This window comes from Myotis yumanensis, unplaced genomic scaffold, assembly GCF_028538775.1.
Source record: "Myotis yumanensis isolate MYYU_CA2020_CCGP unplaced genomic scaffold, mMyoYum1.0.hap1 SCAF_15, whole genome shotgun sequence".
NCBI lineage: Eukaryota > Metazoa > Chordata > Mammalia > Chiroptera > Vespertilionidae > Myotis > Myotis yumanensis.
The window spans coordinates 39,664,930-39,682,947 of record NW_027223766.1 but is presented as its reverse complement, the minus strand read 5'-3'; the positions used below and the strand labels follow the sequence as shown (position 1 = coordinate 39,682,947).

General features: G+C 42.8%; 1 protein-coding gene across 2 annotated transcripts in view; it reads right to left on the bottom strand.

Annotated features, from left to right (window-relative positions):
* Positions 1-18,018, bottom strand: part of DPYS (dihydropyrimidinase) — a 70,054-nt gene that overhangs the window by 30,023 nt on the left and 22,013 nt on the right. For both annotated transcript variants that reach the window (XM_070392798.1, XM_070392799.1), the window contains exons 5-7: positions 10,599-10,755; positions 9,225-9,366; positions 6,834-6,976 (exon numbers count right to left, since the gene is read on the bottom strand). In XM_070392798.1, the coding sequence (XP_070248899.1) occupies positions 6,834-6,976; positions 9,225-9,366; positions 10,599-10,755 (442 nt within the window). The remainder of the gene's footprint in view (positions 1-6,833; positions 6,977-9,224; positions 9,367-10,598; positions 10,756-18,018) is intronic.

Genomic DNA, 18,018 nt, shown 5'->3' with positions numbered 1-18,018 from the left:
GCTTAAAATGTTAATAAACAAAATTAATACAAGACAGGCAGCCATGACCTCCTCACCTTCCCACTCCCTTCCATGGCCTGAACCTGTTCTCTCTCACTTAATCCCCAGCCTTCACTGCTTGCCCCCAGATCTTTCCCTCAGTGCCTTGTTTTATCTCTCCCACATGTTTAGTCTTGATTCTCAGGGCCAGACATCTCATTTACTCTTCTCGCCAATGTGGTCCTATGCCCAGGATGGCGCTGATAAAAGAATGATCTTTCTTCTTTGAACATCAATGGCATCTTGTTTCTGCCTCTCATGTGATATTCTTCACATATTCCTTAGACTGAGAGCTTTTGGCTTCATTACTCATCTTCTCTCTCTCTCTCTCTCTAGATGGCCAACTTCGTAAGGGCAGAGCCTGGCTCTTAGCCAACCTTGACCCTCATGCCTGGCTCACAGTGGTGCCCCAGTCCTGAGAGATTGTGTGAATGAAGGAACATGGAAGGCCAACTCTCTTTTCACTTCAATTTCTTCCTTATTAGAACTGCTTAACCAGGTGATTGTTCCCCGACCTCAAAAGTGAAGCGGACACAAGGAAAGTAAGTCCAGGGTGGCAGTTCTTCCTCCTCTCCTTGGAAAATCCATCCAACCTATATTCCTCTTCATTCATTCATTCTTTCAACATCAGTTATTGATGACTTGCGACAAATTAAAAGCATGAGGTGAGAAAATGCTCTATTTCTTACTTGTCTTCTCACCATAATTGTTGTTGAATAAAACCTTTCCAATTTTCCTTTATGCCATTTCTTTATTTTCCTTCAGTTTTACTGAGATATGAGTGACATAACATTGTGTGAGTTTAAGGTGCACAACACGTTGATTTGATACACTTACCTATTGCAAAATAATTACCACTTTCATCGCGTCACATAATTACCATTTCTTTTTTTTGTGGTGAGAATAGTAAAGATTTACGCCCTTAGCAACTTATCAAGCATACAATAGAATTTATGCCATTTCTTTACCTACACATATACGTATTTATTTCAGAGAGAAAGGGAGAGGGACAGAGAGAGAGAGAGATGAAACATCATTGATGAGAGAGAATCATTGATGGGCTGCCTCTTGCACGCACCCTACTGGGGATGGAGCCCACACGCACCCAGGCATGTGCCCTGACCGGGAATCAAACCGAAACCTCTTGCTTCATAGGCCGAAGCTCAACCACTGAAGCATGCTGGCCCGGCTGCCATTTCTTTACCACATCATTCTTCCCTGCAGTGTGGAAGGCTCTATATCCTTCTCACTCACCCATTCAACATTTACGGCACTTTTACTCTGGGCTGAACCGGGCCAGACCCTGGGGATATAGGATTAATTAAAACATAAAACTAGAGCATAATTCACCACTCCTTCACTGTGGGCTGTGCACAGTGACTTCCTTCTGAAAGGTACAATATTATGGAAAGGGGAAGAAATGAGCAACGACACAGTGAGGAAGCCTGACTAACCCCACCCCAGCCAGCAGATCTAGGTCAGCATCAACAGTGGAAAGTCATGTTGATAGCATGCGCTGTCGGAAGGATGTGGTGAAAACAGTACTTTACTTATGTGGTCTTCCTCCTATAACCCACAACCCAAGGCTGATAATGAGAAAAGGGAGACATCAGAAAAATCACAACAGAGGAACATTCTTCAAAATACCTGCCCAGTCCTCCCCAAAACTGCCAGGTTCATCAACAACAGAGAAAGTGTCCAAGGCCATAGGAGCCTAAGGAGCTATGACGACTTCCTGGAGAGGAGCCACAACTGGAAAGGGGATGTTAGGCAAAAACTAAAGAGATTTCAATGAAGTATGGACTCTAGTTAATAATAACATATCAGCATCGGCTCATTAATTGTAATGCACCCAGTAACGTAAGATAATAATGGAAACCGAGTGTATAATATATGGGAACTCTGTACCATCTTGGCAGCTTTTCTGTAAACCTAAAATTGTTCTGAAATAAAACACTTATTTGTTTAAAATGGGATTAGACTTCAAGCATGTCAATGAGAGCACCAGGCTCGTGTGGCTCAGTGGTTGAGTGTTGACCCATGAACCAAGAGGTCCCCAGTTTGATTCCTGGTCAGGGCACATGCCTGGGTTGCAGGCTTGATCCCCAGTAGGAGGTGTGCAGGAGGCAGCCAACAGATGTTTCTCTCTCATTGATGTTTCCTTCTCCCTATCCCTCTTCCTTCCTCTTCACTAAAATCACTAAAAACATATTTTAGCCCGGCCGGCGTGGCTCAGTGGTTAAGTATTGACTTATGAACCAGAAGGTCACGGTTCGATTCCTGGTCAGGGCACCCGTCTGGGTTGTGTGGCAGCCGATCAATGGTTCTCTCTCATAATTGATGTTTCTATCTCCCTCTCCCTTCCTCTCTGAAATCCATAAAAATATATTTTTTTAAAAACGTATTTTTAAAAAAATAATGTTCATGAGAGAGAAAAACAGTGAGTAAAGAGTATTGTGAGTGTGTCGCAGTCAACAGAACTCAGTCTGCAGGGTGGGAGGAGGCGGGCTGTGACGTGCGGGTGGTGTCGAAGGCAGCGTGCGCACAGCTAGAGAGGCTAAAAATACTGTTGCACATCAGAGAGGGCCTCGCTGAGGTCAGCAGCATACATTTTGGGCAGGAACAGCCAGCCCAGATGAGCAGCTTTCGCATAACAACCAAGAATAGAGAAAGCTGGTGCTGTGATCGACCTAGATAAGGAATCAGCCGTTTCTGCAAAATTCTCTCTTTGAATATGAACCACGATAAACACGCTTTCTCCTTGTTCAAATATTCCTTCAGACTCATTATTCTACGAAGCCTCCTCTTCAACTGCCCCCTTCCCTCCTGTTTCCGGATTTCTGCAATTTCCACACTGGAAAAGATGAGTAATGATAGTGGGGAAAATTCGGACGCCGGCGCAGGGAACATCCTTAAAGGAAAGGGTTAGAGAAGCAAGAAATGGAATAATTCAAAGAAATCCAAGTAAATATTTCCTGCCACGTAAAAATACAATTTCTTTGTTTTTCAAAAAAGAAAACATTAAAGAAAGAAAACCGAAAAAGTTTCCAGTTTTGTTTTTTTTAAAGAGCCCGAGGGCAGAGAAATACAGCCCTGTGCTCACCTGCCTCCCGGGTCACCGCAGGCAAAAACAAGCCGAGAAATGAAAACGTGCTGTGAATGACACCAGCTGCACTGGATGCATAGAAAGGAGCCATCATGAACCGGAGCCTGGCTCGTGTAACCCTTCCTCAGTTTTCACATGTAATATCTCATGGCTTCTAAGAAAAACATAATGTAGGCACAACAACGATTCGTCATCTCCTTGAACTGATGAGATGGTGGCTATTCAGAGGCCTGGGTGGGCCTGCCCCCCTCCCCACCCCTCACCCCCCCCCCCCCCCCCCCCCCCCCCGCATTGATGGAGCTGGGGCCCCAACCACACGCTGTGCCGGTTTCCACTGTGCACCCAGGTGAGCGCGACAAGCAGACGTAGATGGAGAAGACTCAGGCGAATAATAAAAGCCAATATGTATCTTGACCCCAAAAGACACACACTAATATATGGACATGTAAATATGTCAGAAATATTAAAGAACTGATGAAAGAGATAGAAAGAAACTTAAAAGCACAAATGTTTTGTCCTTTGACCTTAAGTTAGTTATTCTTAGACTAGAAGAGGGGAAATAAAGCAGGTAATAGGCAGATCTTTGAAAAAACATCTGGATCGTTCCGTGCTGTTCAGAAACAACCTCACAGGAAAGGAAGGACAAACGATGTTAGAGAAGCCGGTGGCTAACGCTTGTGAGCGAGTGGTCTAAATTTATATCCTCGAAAAACATGAGTCAAGGAGACATCATCACGGCCTATAAATATCCTCCGAGCAACAGTATCGGTGGTAAATAAAGGAGGCGAATGATGCGTAACCTTAGGTCCAGGTCATTGCTCTTTGTCCCGCTGTCTAAGGAAGACAAGACTTCACACCTGAGCTGGTGTTGTCCTCAGAAATGAACACTTCGAGGAGCGCTTCCTTTCCCTGCCGATAGCGCGCTGGCAAACACGGTGAACGCGCCTAAAACCCGCCAAACTTTCTGCGAGAAGCGTGGCAAGCATCCCCCACAAAGTCACACAGGGCAAGACGGGCGGGGATGCTCTGTGTGCGCAGGGAAAGCGGCGTTGTGACAGGAATCACAGTGGCCATGGTGGGCAGACTAAGCCGATTTTCTGAAAAAAGGCTAAAGCTAGAAAGAAGATGGTGCTGAGGCCTGAAGGCATTGAGCCCCACTGCAGGTCTAAGAGGATGCTGGCTCTGAAGGGATGCGAGCCTTTGGAACTGGGAGGCGATGAGAAGAGAAAGGGTCACGTGATCCGATTCTAAGCTTCATGTTTTGTTTTATTATATGACAATAAAATCTTGATATGTTCACTTAAAAAAAATTCGAGGAGAGAGTAAGGCTGGGAGCCACTGGAGATACCGGGGGCGGGGCTACAAGTACCACAGGGAGGGGCCTCCGATGGAGCTCCATTAAAAAATAAATAAAATAAAAAAGAATTAGACTGGAGCCGGGCCGGCGTGGCTCAGTGGTTGAGTGTCGACCTGTGAACCAGGAGGTCACGGTTCAATTCCTCATCAGGGCACATGCCCAGGTTGTGGGTTTGACTCCCAATATAGGGAGTGCAGGAGGCAGCCGGGCCATGATTCTCTCTCATCATTGATGTTTCTCTCTCTCTCTCTCCCTCTCCCTTTCTCTCTGAAATCAATAAAAGTTTGTTTTGTTTTGTTTTTAAAGAGTTAGACTGCAGTGTCACATCACTCCACAGGGTATTTTTATTTCTCCCTTATCTTTGAAAAGGAATAATAAAGAATAAAATCAAACCCCAAAAAACTTTTGCTTACTGGATTACTTGACTGAGAGAACAAATGGACGGTGGACAATACTAGTAAGTTTGCTATAAAGCGCTCTGCGTTGATGTCAGGAGATAGCAGGGCACCAGATCTCATGACCAGCCTACAAGTTTGCAAAGTTGAAGACACTGGGTCAGGCTTCTCATCTCAAACCTGTCCCAGACCCCGCTGTGCTACAGTTTTCTCATGCCCACAAGGCGATCATGTTGTAAATCACATTCTAGATAGGCAAAGCATTTTAAGATCACTGAAATAGTCACCCAGGCAAATGACTACTAATTATTATCATCATTATGACTCTCCCAGATGCTATGCTTCAAAAACATCATTTCCCCCAAATCTTTCTTCCACATGATTGTTTTCTCCCCCTTAAAATTCCCTAGGTTTCCTGATTAAGTCTCATGAACTCCTCAAAGCCACAGGTTATTTCAAAAGACTTATCTGGTCCCAGCACTTGGAGCAGCCTAAGTTGTTTGAATTGCAGCAGAAATGACCCCGGGAGGCCCCTGCCGTGTACAATAGCTCTGGTAGAGCGACATTTAAAATATCAGGAGCTTTCTAAACACAGCAGGCTCCGTTCATCAACCACAGCCCGACCCAAACCCCGGCACCATTCTCCCACTGCCTCCCCAAGGCCGATGCTTCCAGCTTTGTAGAGAAGCGGCCTGCATTTTGTTTGACTCGCCATTTATTTTGCAGGGAGAGGGGCCTAGATCCTTTGACAACCAGATATTCCGTCCTCAAATGGACAATGGCTCCCTTGTTAACAAAATAACAAAGACCCTGGTCGTGCCTTCTTGTTGGTATCCTATGTAAATAAACCACCATTTACTGCACTCACTAAAGGCAACTTGCAATGATCAGCTATGAACTGGTCCCTGAGTTGGGACCAGTGCTCAAAGGAGAGTGGAGAGTGTCGAGCTCAAAAACTCAAGTACTTCCTAAGGGGATCTTTGGGGTTTGTTTTTAAGTTCATAACAGTGGTAGCCCCTTGCTTCTCCAATGGTCTTCTTTTCCCCAGAGGGTAGCCCTGGAGCGCAATTGGAATTAGGTCTTTGTGATAATAGCACCCGCAGGAAACTGTAGACTTTTCCGTATTACAATGAAAATACCTAAAACACTTTGAAAATTAGAAAGAGCCTATACAATAAGGTAGAAGGCCCTACCATAGCCCTGTTTATACAGGCACACATGCACACACACACACACACACACACACACACACTATGTTACAGCATTTGGAATTTTTTCCATTACAACAGTAAAGCTTATAAAAACCACAAGTCAGGATGCAGGTGTTGTCTGTGCTCACATTCTGTAAAGAGAAGTTAGCAGAGCTCCGGCTGCTACTGAGTGCTTTCCTGAGCTGGAATTTGCCAGGCCTGCAATATTAACATAGAATTATGGAAATTGGAAACAAAAAGCTGGAGTCTACTGGGAATGAGAGGCTCAAGATGAACTCAGCTGGAAAATTTGGCTAACTGAAAGTGACATCCTTTGTGCGGGAATTTTTCTATCTGAAAGCTTCAGCAAGGCTGTAATTATTTTGAGTTTTCAATTCATCCCTTTCAAACGAAGCCTTTTATTTTCTTCGTTGCTCTGTACCTTTCCTTTGTGTGAATTCGGGCGTTTGCCAAGCCCTGAAGTGGTAAATTCATATTGGTTTTCTACATATATACATTCCCGGGGAATAGCAAGCAACACAACTTTTGTGTCCTCTCTGCCAAGAAAAACAAAGGAATATTTGTACATCAAAACCTTTTATCTTGTGCACAGGCTCAAAATACCTGCGCACGGCTAAATAAATCACCCAAGAAGAAAAGGCTGATTAAGGCCAATGAAGAATTTCTTTGCAAGTTGATGCTTTTTCTGCACCGTGAATCCAAGGAATACAAGAACTTCGACTTACCTTGTGGCTTTTGGGTCCCAAATCACAATGTCAGCATCTGATCCTACAGCTATTCTCCCTTTCCTTGGATAGAGATTAAAGATTTTAGCTGCATTTGTGCTGGTAACCGCCACGAATCGGTTTTCATCCATTTTGCCACTGTGCTGTAAAACCATTCAAGGAAAAAAATGCATCTGTTCTAATGATCAATAGTTAAGAATCTCCTGCCAATCAAACTTGTATCTCTTGGAACCAAATAGAATTGCATCTCATTTCTTATATTGTGGAGCCAAACACACCTAAATGATGGGAATGATGGGGTAGCATATGGAAGCCTAAAGATAACTGTTCAAAAATACATCAGCTTAAAAAAAAAATACAACCACTGTGTTTTTTCACCATTCTCAGAATCGCATAGACAATAGCAAAATGTTAGAAATAGTATTTCTAATTCTCGTTTGAAGTTCACCACCACCACCTACTACAGTTATTTATTGCAGACCCAAGATATATGAATCATCATGAAGACATTAGATGGAGTGTTATAGAGCTAAGGTAAGACAGACTTTTAAATCAGGTGACAAACACTTTTTGGAAGAGAAAGGATCGGCTCAAGAATTTCAATTTTGTGCAATTAACTTTACATGAACCAAGAATTATGGACAGTCTGTTACAAAAGATTTTTAAATGGACAGACATTAGAGGTCTGTGACCCCATTAAAATTACCTTTTTAATGTTGAGAGTTTATCTCTACATACATTTATATGGTAAAAGCATCTTTAGATTTATTTCATTATCAAAGGGTCCCTGTCTTAAAAAAATTACTATGTCCTCAAAATAATATTACCATCAGTAAATTGTCTGAATGTCTCACAAAATAACATTGATTATTGCATCATACTAAGAAATATCCAGTCACTTGAAAACCATTGATATACTTGGGAAATGTAATTGATTATGAAAATCTGCTGTAATAAAGATACTCATTGTAATAACACAAGTTCGAAGAGAAAGGTTGGACTGTTATCAAGAAAATCTAAGAAAAGAGAAAGAGAAGGGAAGTCATCTGGGATGGTTAGAGTCAGGGAAGAGAGCAAGGAGGGCGAAGAAGATCATTGCTAGCTCGAGATGCTTTCAAGATCCTTACATGTATATTAATTGTTCAGCTCTCATCCTAAAAGTAATGAAGAAAATTAAAGGGTATTAGAAGAGTAGCATGAACAGACCTCCATTTCTGAAGGGTGACTCCCGCACTGGAGTACAGAATAGACTGTAGCAAGCCAGGCTGGAGGCAAGGACACCAGCTGTGGAGACCACTGCAGTGGGCCTCAAACTAGAGTGGTAGACATGAAGATGGACATGAGAAGGCATTTTGGAAACAAAACTGACAGTACCTGTTAGTTAGAGTTAGAAGTGAGTGGTGTTTGCAGGGGATTCTGACGCCTGAGACATGATTAATGTGTCATCTGAGGGAGGGTGTCCAGGTGATGGGCAAGAACGCACAATAATGGGCACCTCAGGTCTAACCAGCCAGGTGTCCCCTGCTGATCTTTGCAACTACACGTCAACTGGCTAGACAGGCTAACATGTGAACTGTTAGTCATTTGATTCTTCTCATCCACAGGGAGAAATTTTTAAGTGATGGGGATTTGTCTAGACTTTAAAAAAAATCTTTGTCTAGACTTTAAATTATGATTTATGTGCCCTCATACAGCTGTTTTTAAAATATTACATCCAAGGTTTTTAGGGATATCTACAAAGATTTCATGAAAAGGAGGTAGGAACATAATACAAAGTATTCACGTATTTTCAGTCGTTCCAAGAATTTATATCAGTGACCCATGAGCTGGGATTCAAGAATATGAGAAATCAAATAGAAAGGCTACAACATTTCAAACACTTCAAGAAGCTACATTGGCACCCGATCTAAATGTATCTTCTAAAGTGTGCAAAGCGGTGCGATGTAGCCTCTAAATTAAACCACGCGGAGAAGAAAATTACGTCATTATTATCGTGGGGCATGGGGCGTTGTGGTGACGGTGTAGCAGTCCCAGTCTCCACCAGAGTAAAAAACAATAAAAAACTTCTCTGTGAAAGTTATGGCACACTAGTCCTGAAGCAAAATGGATCCGGGTCGAAGCATTAAGCAAAACATACAGGATCCGCCCTAGCTGGCTTGGCTCAGTGGATAGAGCATTGGCCTGCAGACTGAAGGGTCCCGGGTTTGATTCTGGCCAAGGGCACATGCCGGCGTTGTGGGCTGTGGGGGCCGTGCAGGAGGCAGCCAATCAATGATTCTTTCTCATCATTGATGTTTCTATCTCTCTCTCCCTCTCCCTTCCTCTCTGAAATCAATAAAAATATATTTTTTTAAAAAACAAAAAACACAGGCAGGATCTTGTGAAACTCACCACGCCTTTTTCCCATATGACTGACATCCGGTCCTCAACACCGTTCACCCCGTTGGGAATCTTAGTAAAATCATCCTTCCCGAGAGCTTTCTGGCAGGTGTTGAACGTGCAGTTGTCAGTCCCCGTTGTGGTCAGATCACCACTGTAACAGAAAACCCACCAGAGGATGGGGGTGAGTAGACAGAACGGGTCCGGAGGAAACCACCACAACCTTCCCTAGTCTCCTGACTCCCTTCGCAACCGAGTGTCAGAAAACTGCAGTGGGAAAGGAGTAGCTTTTTCAAGGACATATTTCACCCACTCCCATCCCTCCTGTAGGAGGCACTTTTGGAGAATACTCTTACAAGAAGCACGATGATATGTTCTAAGCTCGGTTCCATCACTTACGGGTTCTGTGATTACAAGTTTGTCCGATGCTCAATTTCTCATCTAGAAATTGATAATTATATGAGTTTGATGACAATTATTTCAGGATGATTGGCAATAATGAAAGTAAAAGTTCCTGGTGAGGAGGGTACTACACAAGATGTACCATGGGGCGCCACATGAGCAGAGGCAGGTCCTCTGGGGCAGCCCTTGGCCAAATGGGAATGTTGCGATGAGTGGAGACATGACATTGGTGGAGGATGTTGATGTCAGCAGTGACAGGAAACCTGCTTTGACTTCTGAATAACCTTGGGGATGTAGACGTGTGAAGGAGGGAAGAGGCTGAAAGTATAGGGCAAGTGAACTCTTATATCGTCTGTTGTGAGAAGTTCTCTGTTAACTTGGATATGAGGATCTGTGAATGGGGAGTGTCAGGATATCCATGAATGATGCAATTCTCACAAAAACATCATAATGTCCCAGAAAGTAGTGTCTCTGAAAATAGTTCTGATGGCCTTTCATGAGGATCACCTACTCACAGGGAGGATTTTGCTTTTCCACCCCCTAGAGTGGTTCAGCCCTTGATTGTAACCTGTTATACCTGTACAACAGGTACATCTGGTTCCCAGGTTATATCACCATAGGAAAAAAGTCAAGAATATCCTGTAGGATGAAAATAAAGCATAATGAAGAGACCTGGCTCTAGGCAACAGGAGACAGAAAAGACGAGGAAAAAAATCAGAAGAGAATAAAATTTCAGTAAAAATGATCTGATTTCTCTGTGTCCAGGAGAGAGATTCTGACACTATTTCATCACATAATTAAGCCAATGCTCTTTGGTCTCCAGATGAAGGACAGTCCCAGAGCCTGTCAGGTCAAGTAGAACAGAATACTGGGAAGTCCATGGAAGGTCCAGATGGTAAAAAAAAAGATCTCTGCTCGAACCCGAAACTCATCAAACACCTCATTTTGGCAAAAACACTTCCCAGTCATCTGCTCAAGGATTACTTAGCCAATAGATTCATGAGGTAGTCAGGAGTTGAAGGGTCTGGTCTCAAGGGGGGCCCCATAACGTAGTGGGCTGCGTGGTGCCATTCTTTATCCCAGTAGTGAGTGCCATCCGTGCCCAGACTTGCGGCTATGGGTTCTCCAAACACCACCTTCCCTGGAAAGTTAAAAGGAAGCATTCAGCACCTTACCGTGTTCTTAAAAACAACCAACTGACAAACACGTAAATATTCGTCTCGCCCGTCTTCGTAAAGGACAATATGAATCCTAAACCTTTAGGGAGCAGGACTTAAACATAAAAACTACTTTTTCATGGAGCATTTACCATGTCCCAGCCCATGTGCATTGTATATTATGGCAATGGTTGTGCCCACTCACTGATATCAGACTTGGCCACGTGGATGACTTTGGCCAATTAAATAGGAATGGCAGCGCCATGTGCTGCTTCCAAGCAGGAGTTGTTAAAACCACAGTGAGCCCTAGCCGGTTTGGCTCAGTGGATAGAGCACTGGCCTGCAGACTGAAGGGTCCCAGGTTCGATTCTGGTCAAGGGCACATGCCCAGGTTGCGGGCTTGATCCCCAGTGGGGGGCCTGCGGGAGGCAGCCAATCAATGATTCTCTCTCATCGTTGATGTTTCTCTCTCTCTCTTCCTCTCTGGAATCAATGGAAATATATTAAAAAAAACACACACAATAACCACAGTGAGCCATGCCATCCCCATCCCCTCTGTCGTGAGACAAGCAGAAGCTGCTCCGTGAGTTGTGTCTCAGGTGACAGAGAATAGGGAGCAGAGGCGGAGCCAGCCCACGATGGACATGACTATGAATGAGAAATGAATCGCTGTCGTTGTAAGCCAATAGTGTTTTAGGTTCATTTGTTACTGCAGTGTAACCTAGCAAAAGCTGGCTGATACATGTGCCATTCTAACGGAATCGTCTCAAAAGCCTACATAGGAAATACTATTATCTCTATTAAAAGATGAGGCTAGAGTTTATGGGGTTAAATGATTTCTCTATAGTTACATTACATGCACTTGATATCGATGGAGAGCAGGACGTAGGATTTGGGTCCAGGCATTTTGACTCCAGGGGTCCTAACTGCTATGCTATGCTACCCCGATGACAATTATCCTACGGTCATATGGAGTTCAACCCCAGAGTATCTCTGCTGCAAATAAATTGGTAACCTTTTCACACCCTTAAGGAAAAAAGCTCCCTCTAAAAACATATTAAGTGAAAGAACACAGATAAAATTGTAGCCAGAAATGCATATTTTAAAAATCATGCAAATGAGGCCATCAAAAGCACACAATGTTAGAAAAGTTAATAGTGCAAGGGAATTTGAATTTAAAATCAGAATCCTTACCTCTGATTAGCATTTGTCAGAATAATAGATTCCCTAGTACTCACCTGATCATATCCAAGCAGTCATAAAGGAGAGAGCCTAGTAAAGAGATGTTGGCCTACCAAGTTAGCTCACTCCAGCTCATCGGAGGCCAGGTTTGAGTTAAAATCCTGCTGCATACGGGAAATTAACTGCTTTCCTCAGGGAGCACTGACAGTGGATGGCCACCAGCTGCCCGAGTCATCTTAAATTGGAAAGTAGCACCCTATTATCTCACAGATCATTTCCCCCTCAAACTGGCCACTGCCCTCCAGCTAACCTAGGAGTAATGAAAAACCAGGAAAGCAAGGCTTATTGGAGCCTAACGAACGTTGCTTCTTACGTCACTGAGTATCAGACCTTGGTCAATAAAATTACCCCCCAGGGACTTAGCCACTGCTAATGCACACACACACTAGGTGATCCCACCCCCCTCCTGTTGGTCACTGCCCTAGTCCCAGGAAAGGGGAAATACCGTTCGCATCTCTTTCTGGTGTCTGAAACAAGCAATCGTTTTTAATATAAACTAAGAGCTAACGTGCTATTTTCTGGAGAGGTTACAGGATGGACACACTATTTTATTTGCAGGTATGAAGAGATCTCTCGGTTCCGAGAGGACTTCTTACAGGTGTGTGGACAATGAGAAACTCAGGGACTTGATCAGCAATCACTTTGTAAGTCGTCAACTTGGGAGTCCTCATGGTGCTTCCTCATAGAGGAAGGGTCCTGACCACTTATTCTGTTTAATCATTTGGGCCATCAAGGTGATAAGGGAATGCTGTTCCAAAAGTTCTACATTTGTAATAGCGCTCGGGAAATACTCAAAGTGTCAGCATCTACCAGGAGTCTGCCAGGACTGTTTTGAAACCAGAGAACAGCTCATTTCCTCGGAAGGGCTTAGCTCCTTTAAAATGTGACCGCTGCTCTTTCGTATCCAACAAGCTCTTTGTTAGCTGGGCTATTTTCAACAGTCTCTCCATGAAGCATCTGGAAATATCAAAAAACTGGAAACTGAAAGCGTAAACATTCCCAACTGCTCTTCCCCTATTTTACAATGGTTCTAGACATTTTCAAAGGACTGAACAGCATGCAAGAAATAAAAAGGGGAAAGCAAACAAGGGGCTTGGATAAGCCATAAATTGGAAAATCAAACTAAGCAATTCAGCATAATTGTGGGTTCTGTTAGATTTGGGCTAAAAATAAAGTCATAGCAAAGATAGCTAACATATGTATAGCACTCTATAGTTTGCAAATATAGCTTGAAGGTCATATATCTCATTTGACCTTCATGGCAACGCTCATGCTGGTTTGACAATAAACTGATGCTCAATAAGACTAACTAAAGTGCCCAAGACACTAGGGTAGTAAGTGGTTCACCAGAATTAGAACCCTAGCATTCCGCTAGCATGTCATGTATATGCACTATGTTACTAGGAAACGTGCCATTTTTCATTTCTTGATAAAGAGCATGTACTTTTATTTTTTAAAATGTTTTCTTTTTCATTGTTGTTCTTTTTAAATTGAATTTATTGGGGTGACGTTGGTTAATAAAACCATACAGGTTTCAACTGTACAGCTCCATAACACATCATCTATCTGCACACTGCATGGTGCACCCACCATCCAAAGTCAAGTCTCCTTCCACCACCATTTATTCCCCTTTGCCCTCTCCACCTCCCCCCACTCCCACCTCCCTTCCCCTCTGCTAATCACCATACTCTTGTCTGTGTCTGGTTGTTTTTGTTTTTATTTTTTGCTTAATCCCTTCATCCTTTTCACCCAGCCCCCCAACCCTTCTACCCTCTGACAACTGTCAGGCTGTCCTATGTATCTATGAGTCTGCTTCTATTTTGTTGGTTTATTTTGTTCATTAGATTACACATATAAGTGAAATCATATGGTGTTTTTCTTTCTCTGATTGGCTTATTTCACTTAGCATGATACCCAGGTCCATCCATTTTGTTGCAAAGGGTGATATTTCCTCTTCTTTATGGCTGAGTAGTATTCCCTTGTGTAAATGTACCACAGCTTTTTTATCCACTCATTTACAGATGGGCACTTGGGCTGCTTCCAAATATTGGCTATTGTCTATAACACTAAGAGTATGTGTTTTTAAAGGTTGAAGTCAACCACAAGCTATTTGTGGATGTGGCTGAGCAATTTTCCAATTTCTTTTTTAAATCTTTATTGTTCAGATTATTACATTTGTTCCTCTTTTTTCCCCCCATAACTCCCCTCCTTCCAGCTCCCACCCCACCCTCCACCCTCACTCCCCACCCACTGTGTTCATCCATAGGTGCATGATTTTTGTCCAGTCACTTCCCGCATCTCCCACACCCCTTTTCCCCCCAAGAATAGTCAGTCTATTCCCTTTCTATGTCCCTGATTCTATTATAATCACCAGTTCATTCTGTACATCAGGTTATTTATTCACTTGATTCTTAGATTCATTTGTTGATAGATGCATGTTTGTTGTTCATAATTTGTATCTTTACCTTTTTCTTCTTCTTCCTCTTCTTAAAGGATACCTTTCAGCATTTCATATAATACTGGTTTGGCGGTGATGAACTCCTTTAGCTTTTCCTTATCTGTGAAGCTCTTTATCTGACCTTCAATTCTGAATGATAGCTTTGCTGGATAAAGTAATCTTGGTTGTAGGTTCTTGGTATTCAGCACTTTGAATATTTCTTGCCATTCCCTTCTGGCCTGCAAAGTTTCTGTTGAGAAATCAGCTGACAGTCGTATGGGTATTCCCTTGTAGGTAATTGAGCCTCTTTCTCTTGCTGCTTTTAAGATTTTCTCTTTGTCTTTTGCTCTTGGCATTTTAATGATGATGTGTCTTGGTGTGGTCCTCTTTGGATTCCTTTTGTTTGGGGTTCTCTGCGCTTCTTGGACCTGTAAGTCCATTTCTTTCTCCAGATGGGGGAAGTTTTCTGCCATTATTTCTTGAAATAGGTTTTCAATATCTTGCTGTCTCTCATCTTCTGGCACTCCAATAATTCTGATATTTGTACGTTTGAAGCTGTCCCAGAGGCTCCTTACACTATCTTCACACTTTCGGATTCTTTTTTCATTTTGCTTTTCCAGTTGGGTGTTTTTTGTCGAATCTTTGGTTTGATTCTTGTGCTCCTCTGGTCTGCTATTGGGTATAATATTCTTTATTTCAGTCCGTGTATGCTTACTTTCTAATTTCTTTATCGTAGCATCGAGGGTCTCATTAGTTTTCGTGAGGCTCTGCACAAATTTATGGCAAGCCCTCAAAATTGCGATTCTTAGCTCCATATCCTCCATTTCTGTCATGTTTTTTTGTCTCCGCATCTTTTATGCTTTCTTGGTGTACCCCCTTGTGGTCTCTGTGCGCAGTCTTGTTCTCGAAATTTTCCAATTTCATTTCCCGGTTAGCAGGTTGGTCGTGAAAAGTGCTGTACCTGTCCCGTCCGGTACCTCCGGATCACATGGAGACCAGGTGGCTCCAACAGCTCTTGGGAGATAGTATATCTTCACCATTAATGTCCTTCCCCCTATCCCAGCAAGTTTCCCATTATGTTGCAGCCTGTCTACCCATACATGCTCTCTCCTTCGTCCATCTTTTGGCTCAAAACCAAAAAAAGACTCTGCACTTATGATGCAATCTCGCACTTAGAGGAGTTTTTCCCTCTGAGGGATTCTAAAGATTTTCAAATAACGAAACATGTCAAACAGTCTAAACTCCCTCCTGACCAGACCACCCATGAATTAGGTGAAAGCGATGGAGCAGACGTCTACGCCTTGTCTGGATTTGGGAGCGGCACTTAATCAAGTCGCAGAGACACTGGCGTAGGTGCCAGGAGTGGAAGCATTGGCTACCAAGCAGAAATCCAAACACAGTTGTAAAAATAGCTGCTCCTAGCTAGAAGGGTTTGTTTTGATTTAAAATATCACATTTACAAAGGAAGACGATAACTGAGAAGGAAAACACACAGGAGGTCACACAGGTTTAGGTTCAAACCCTGATGCTGCTACTTGTTACTTGGTGACCTTGTGCAAGACGGGCCCTTGCTCTTAGTCTCAGTTTTCTCATCTATGAACTGGGATCCCAATGTCCCTCTGGTGTGGCAATTTTGTGAGGCTCAAATAAATTCATGTATATGAAAGTATCTAGCATCTTCCTGCGACCCTGGAGTCACTTCATGACTTGAACTGAACTGTGTTCCTTGCCAAAATTCAAATGTTAAAGGCCTACCCCCTAGTATCTCAGAATGTGACTGTATTTGGAGATAGGGCCCTTTACAGAGTAATTATATTAAAATGAGGTCCTAGTGTGAGTCTTAATCCAATATGACTGGGGTCCTTTTAAGAAGAGGAAATGTGGACATAAACATTATGTGAAGACACAGGAAGGGAGGGGAGAGACAGAGAGAGAAACATCGATGTGAGAGGCACACATCGATTGGTTACCACCACATGTGCCCTAACCAGGGGCCGAGGATCAAGTCTGCAACCAAGGTATGTGCCCTTGACCAGAATCAAACCTGTAACCCTTCGGTATGCGGGCCGATGCTCTAACACTGACCCAAACCGGCCAGGGCTGATTTGGTGTTCTTCATGTCCAAACCTCCCCTACTCCCTTCCAGTTCCTGTTTGATCACATGCCTTGATCACATGCCAGGGGTGTGAAATCTTTCATGATGATTTACTCTGAGAGATCTGCTACCTCTTCGACAACTGTGCATTAGAGTATTCTCACCAATACTTTTGCGATACGTCTGACTCAACTAGAACATTTGGGGTGACATTTCAAATATTCCCTATTTATAATCCCCTTGGAAAGGAATTTAGCAACATCCAAAGTGCACATATACATTTACTTTTACAACCTGCTGTCCCACTTCTAGAATTTTGTGGGAGGCAGAAAAATGGCACCCCAGAGACATCCATGTCCTAATCCCCATAACCTGTGAACACGTTACCTACATGCAAAAGGGACTTTACAGATGTGATGTGATTGTGCATCTTGAGACAGAGAAATAATCCTGGACTAATCAAGCCTGCCCAAGGCCACCCAGGAGTCCTTAAAGTTGGGGAGGGAGGCAGAAGAGGCCTTGCTGGCTTTGAAGACAGAGAAAGGGGACATGAAACGAGGAATCCGTGTCGTCTCTACAAGCTAAAAGGGCAGGGAAGGGATTCCCCCCTAGAGCCCCACAAGGCCTGCTGACACCTTGGTTTTAGCCCAGTGAGACCAGACTCCTGGCCTCTAGAACTATCAGCTAATGAGATTGTGTTGCTTTAAGCCACTAAGTTTGTGGTAGTTAGTACAGCAATAGGAAACTAACTCACCTTCCACAAATATGAAACAGCATATGCATCAGGCCATCACTGTGGTCCTATTTGTAACAACTTAAAGTCTGGACACCCCCAAGAGCCATCGTTAGGGACTAGCTGAACAAATACAGTGGCATACTCTGCCCTGTAAATTAGTATGAGGAAAGTCTCTATATCTAACATTAACTGACTTTTAGGACATATTTTTAGTAGGAAAAAAGTATGGTACAGAACACTGTGTATAGTATTTTATCTTTTATGTAGGAAAGAAAGAAAAGTAAAAATATACATATATTCTTTTTTTCATCAAGAGAAAAATTATAAAGATAGGCTAGAAATAAATTAATAAAAACAATCACTTTGGTGAGGATATATTTTTAACATATAATTTTGTGTTTTACATATTAAAAAATAAGATTTAAAATAATTTAAAATAAAATTAAATGTTCATACTTGAGTTGTCTATCTAGGATTTACATTCTAAAACCTTCCCTAGACTTTTACTCAGCTCCTGATGGAATTCTATCCCAGAGCAAATTAAATACCCAAGATCAAGAAACTGTTTCCTGACAGATCTGTCAAAATTGCAGCTTGCTGGAGGGTTAAGATTGCAATTTCTGCTGAATTTACTGTTTTTCTGAATCATAATCTGACATTATGGATCTGATTGACAGGCTGGAATGGTACACGACTTAAAGCAAATAATTATAGAACAACCCATTTCATAAGGTTAG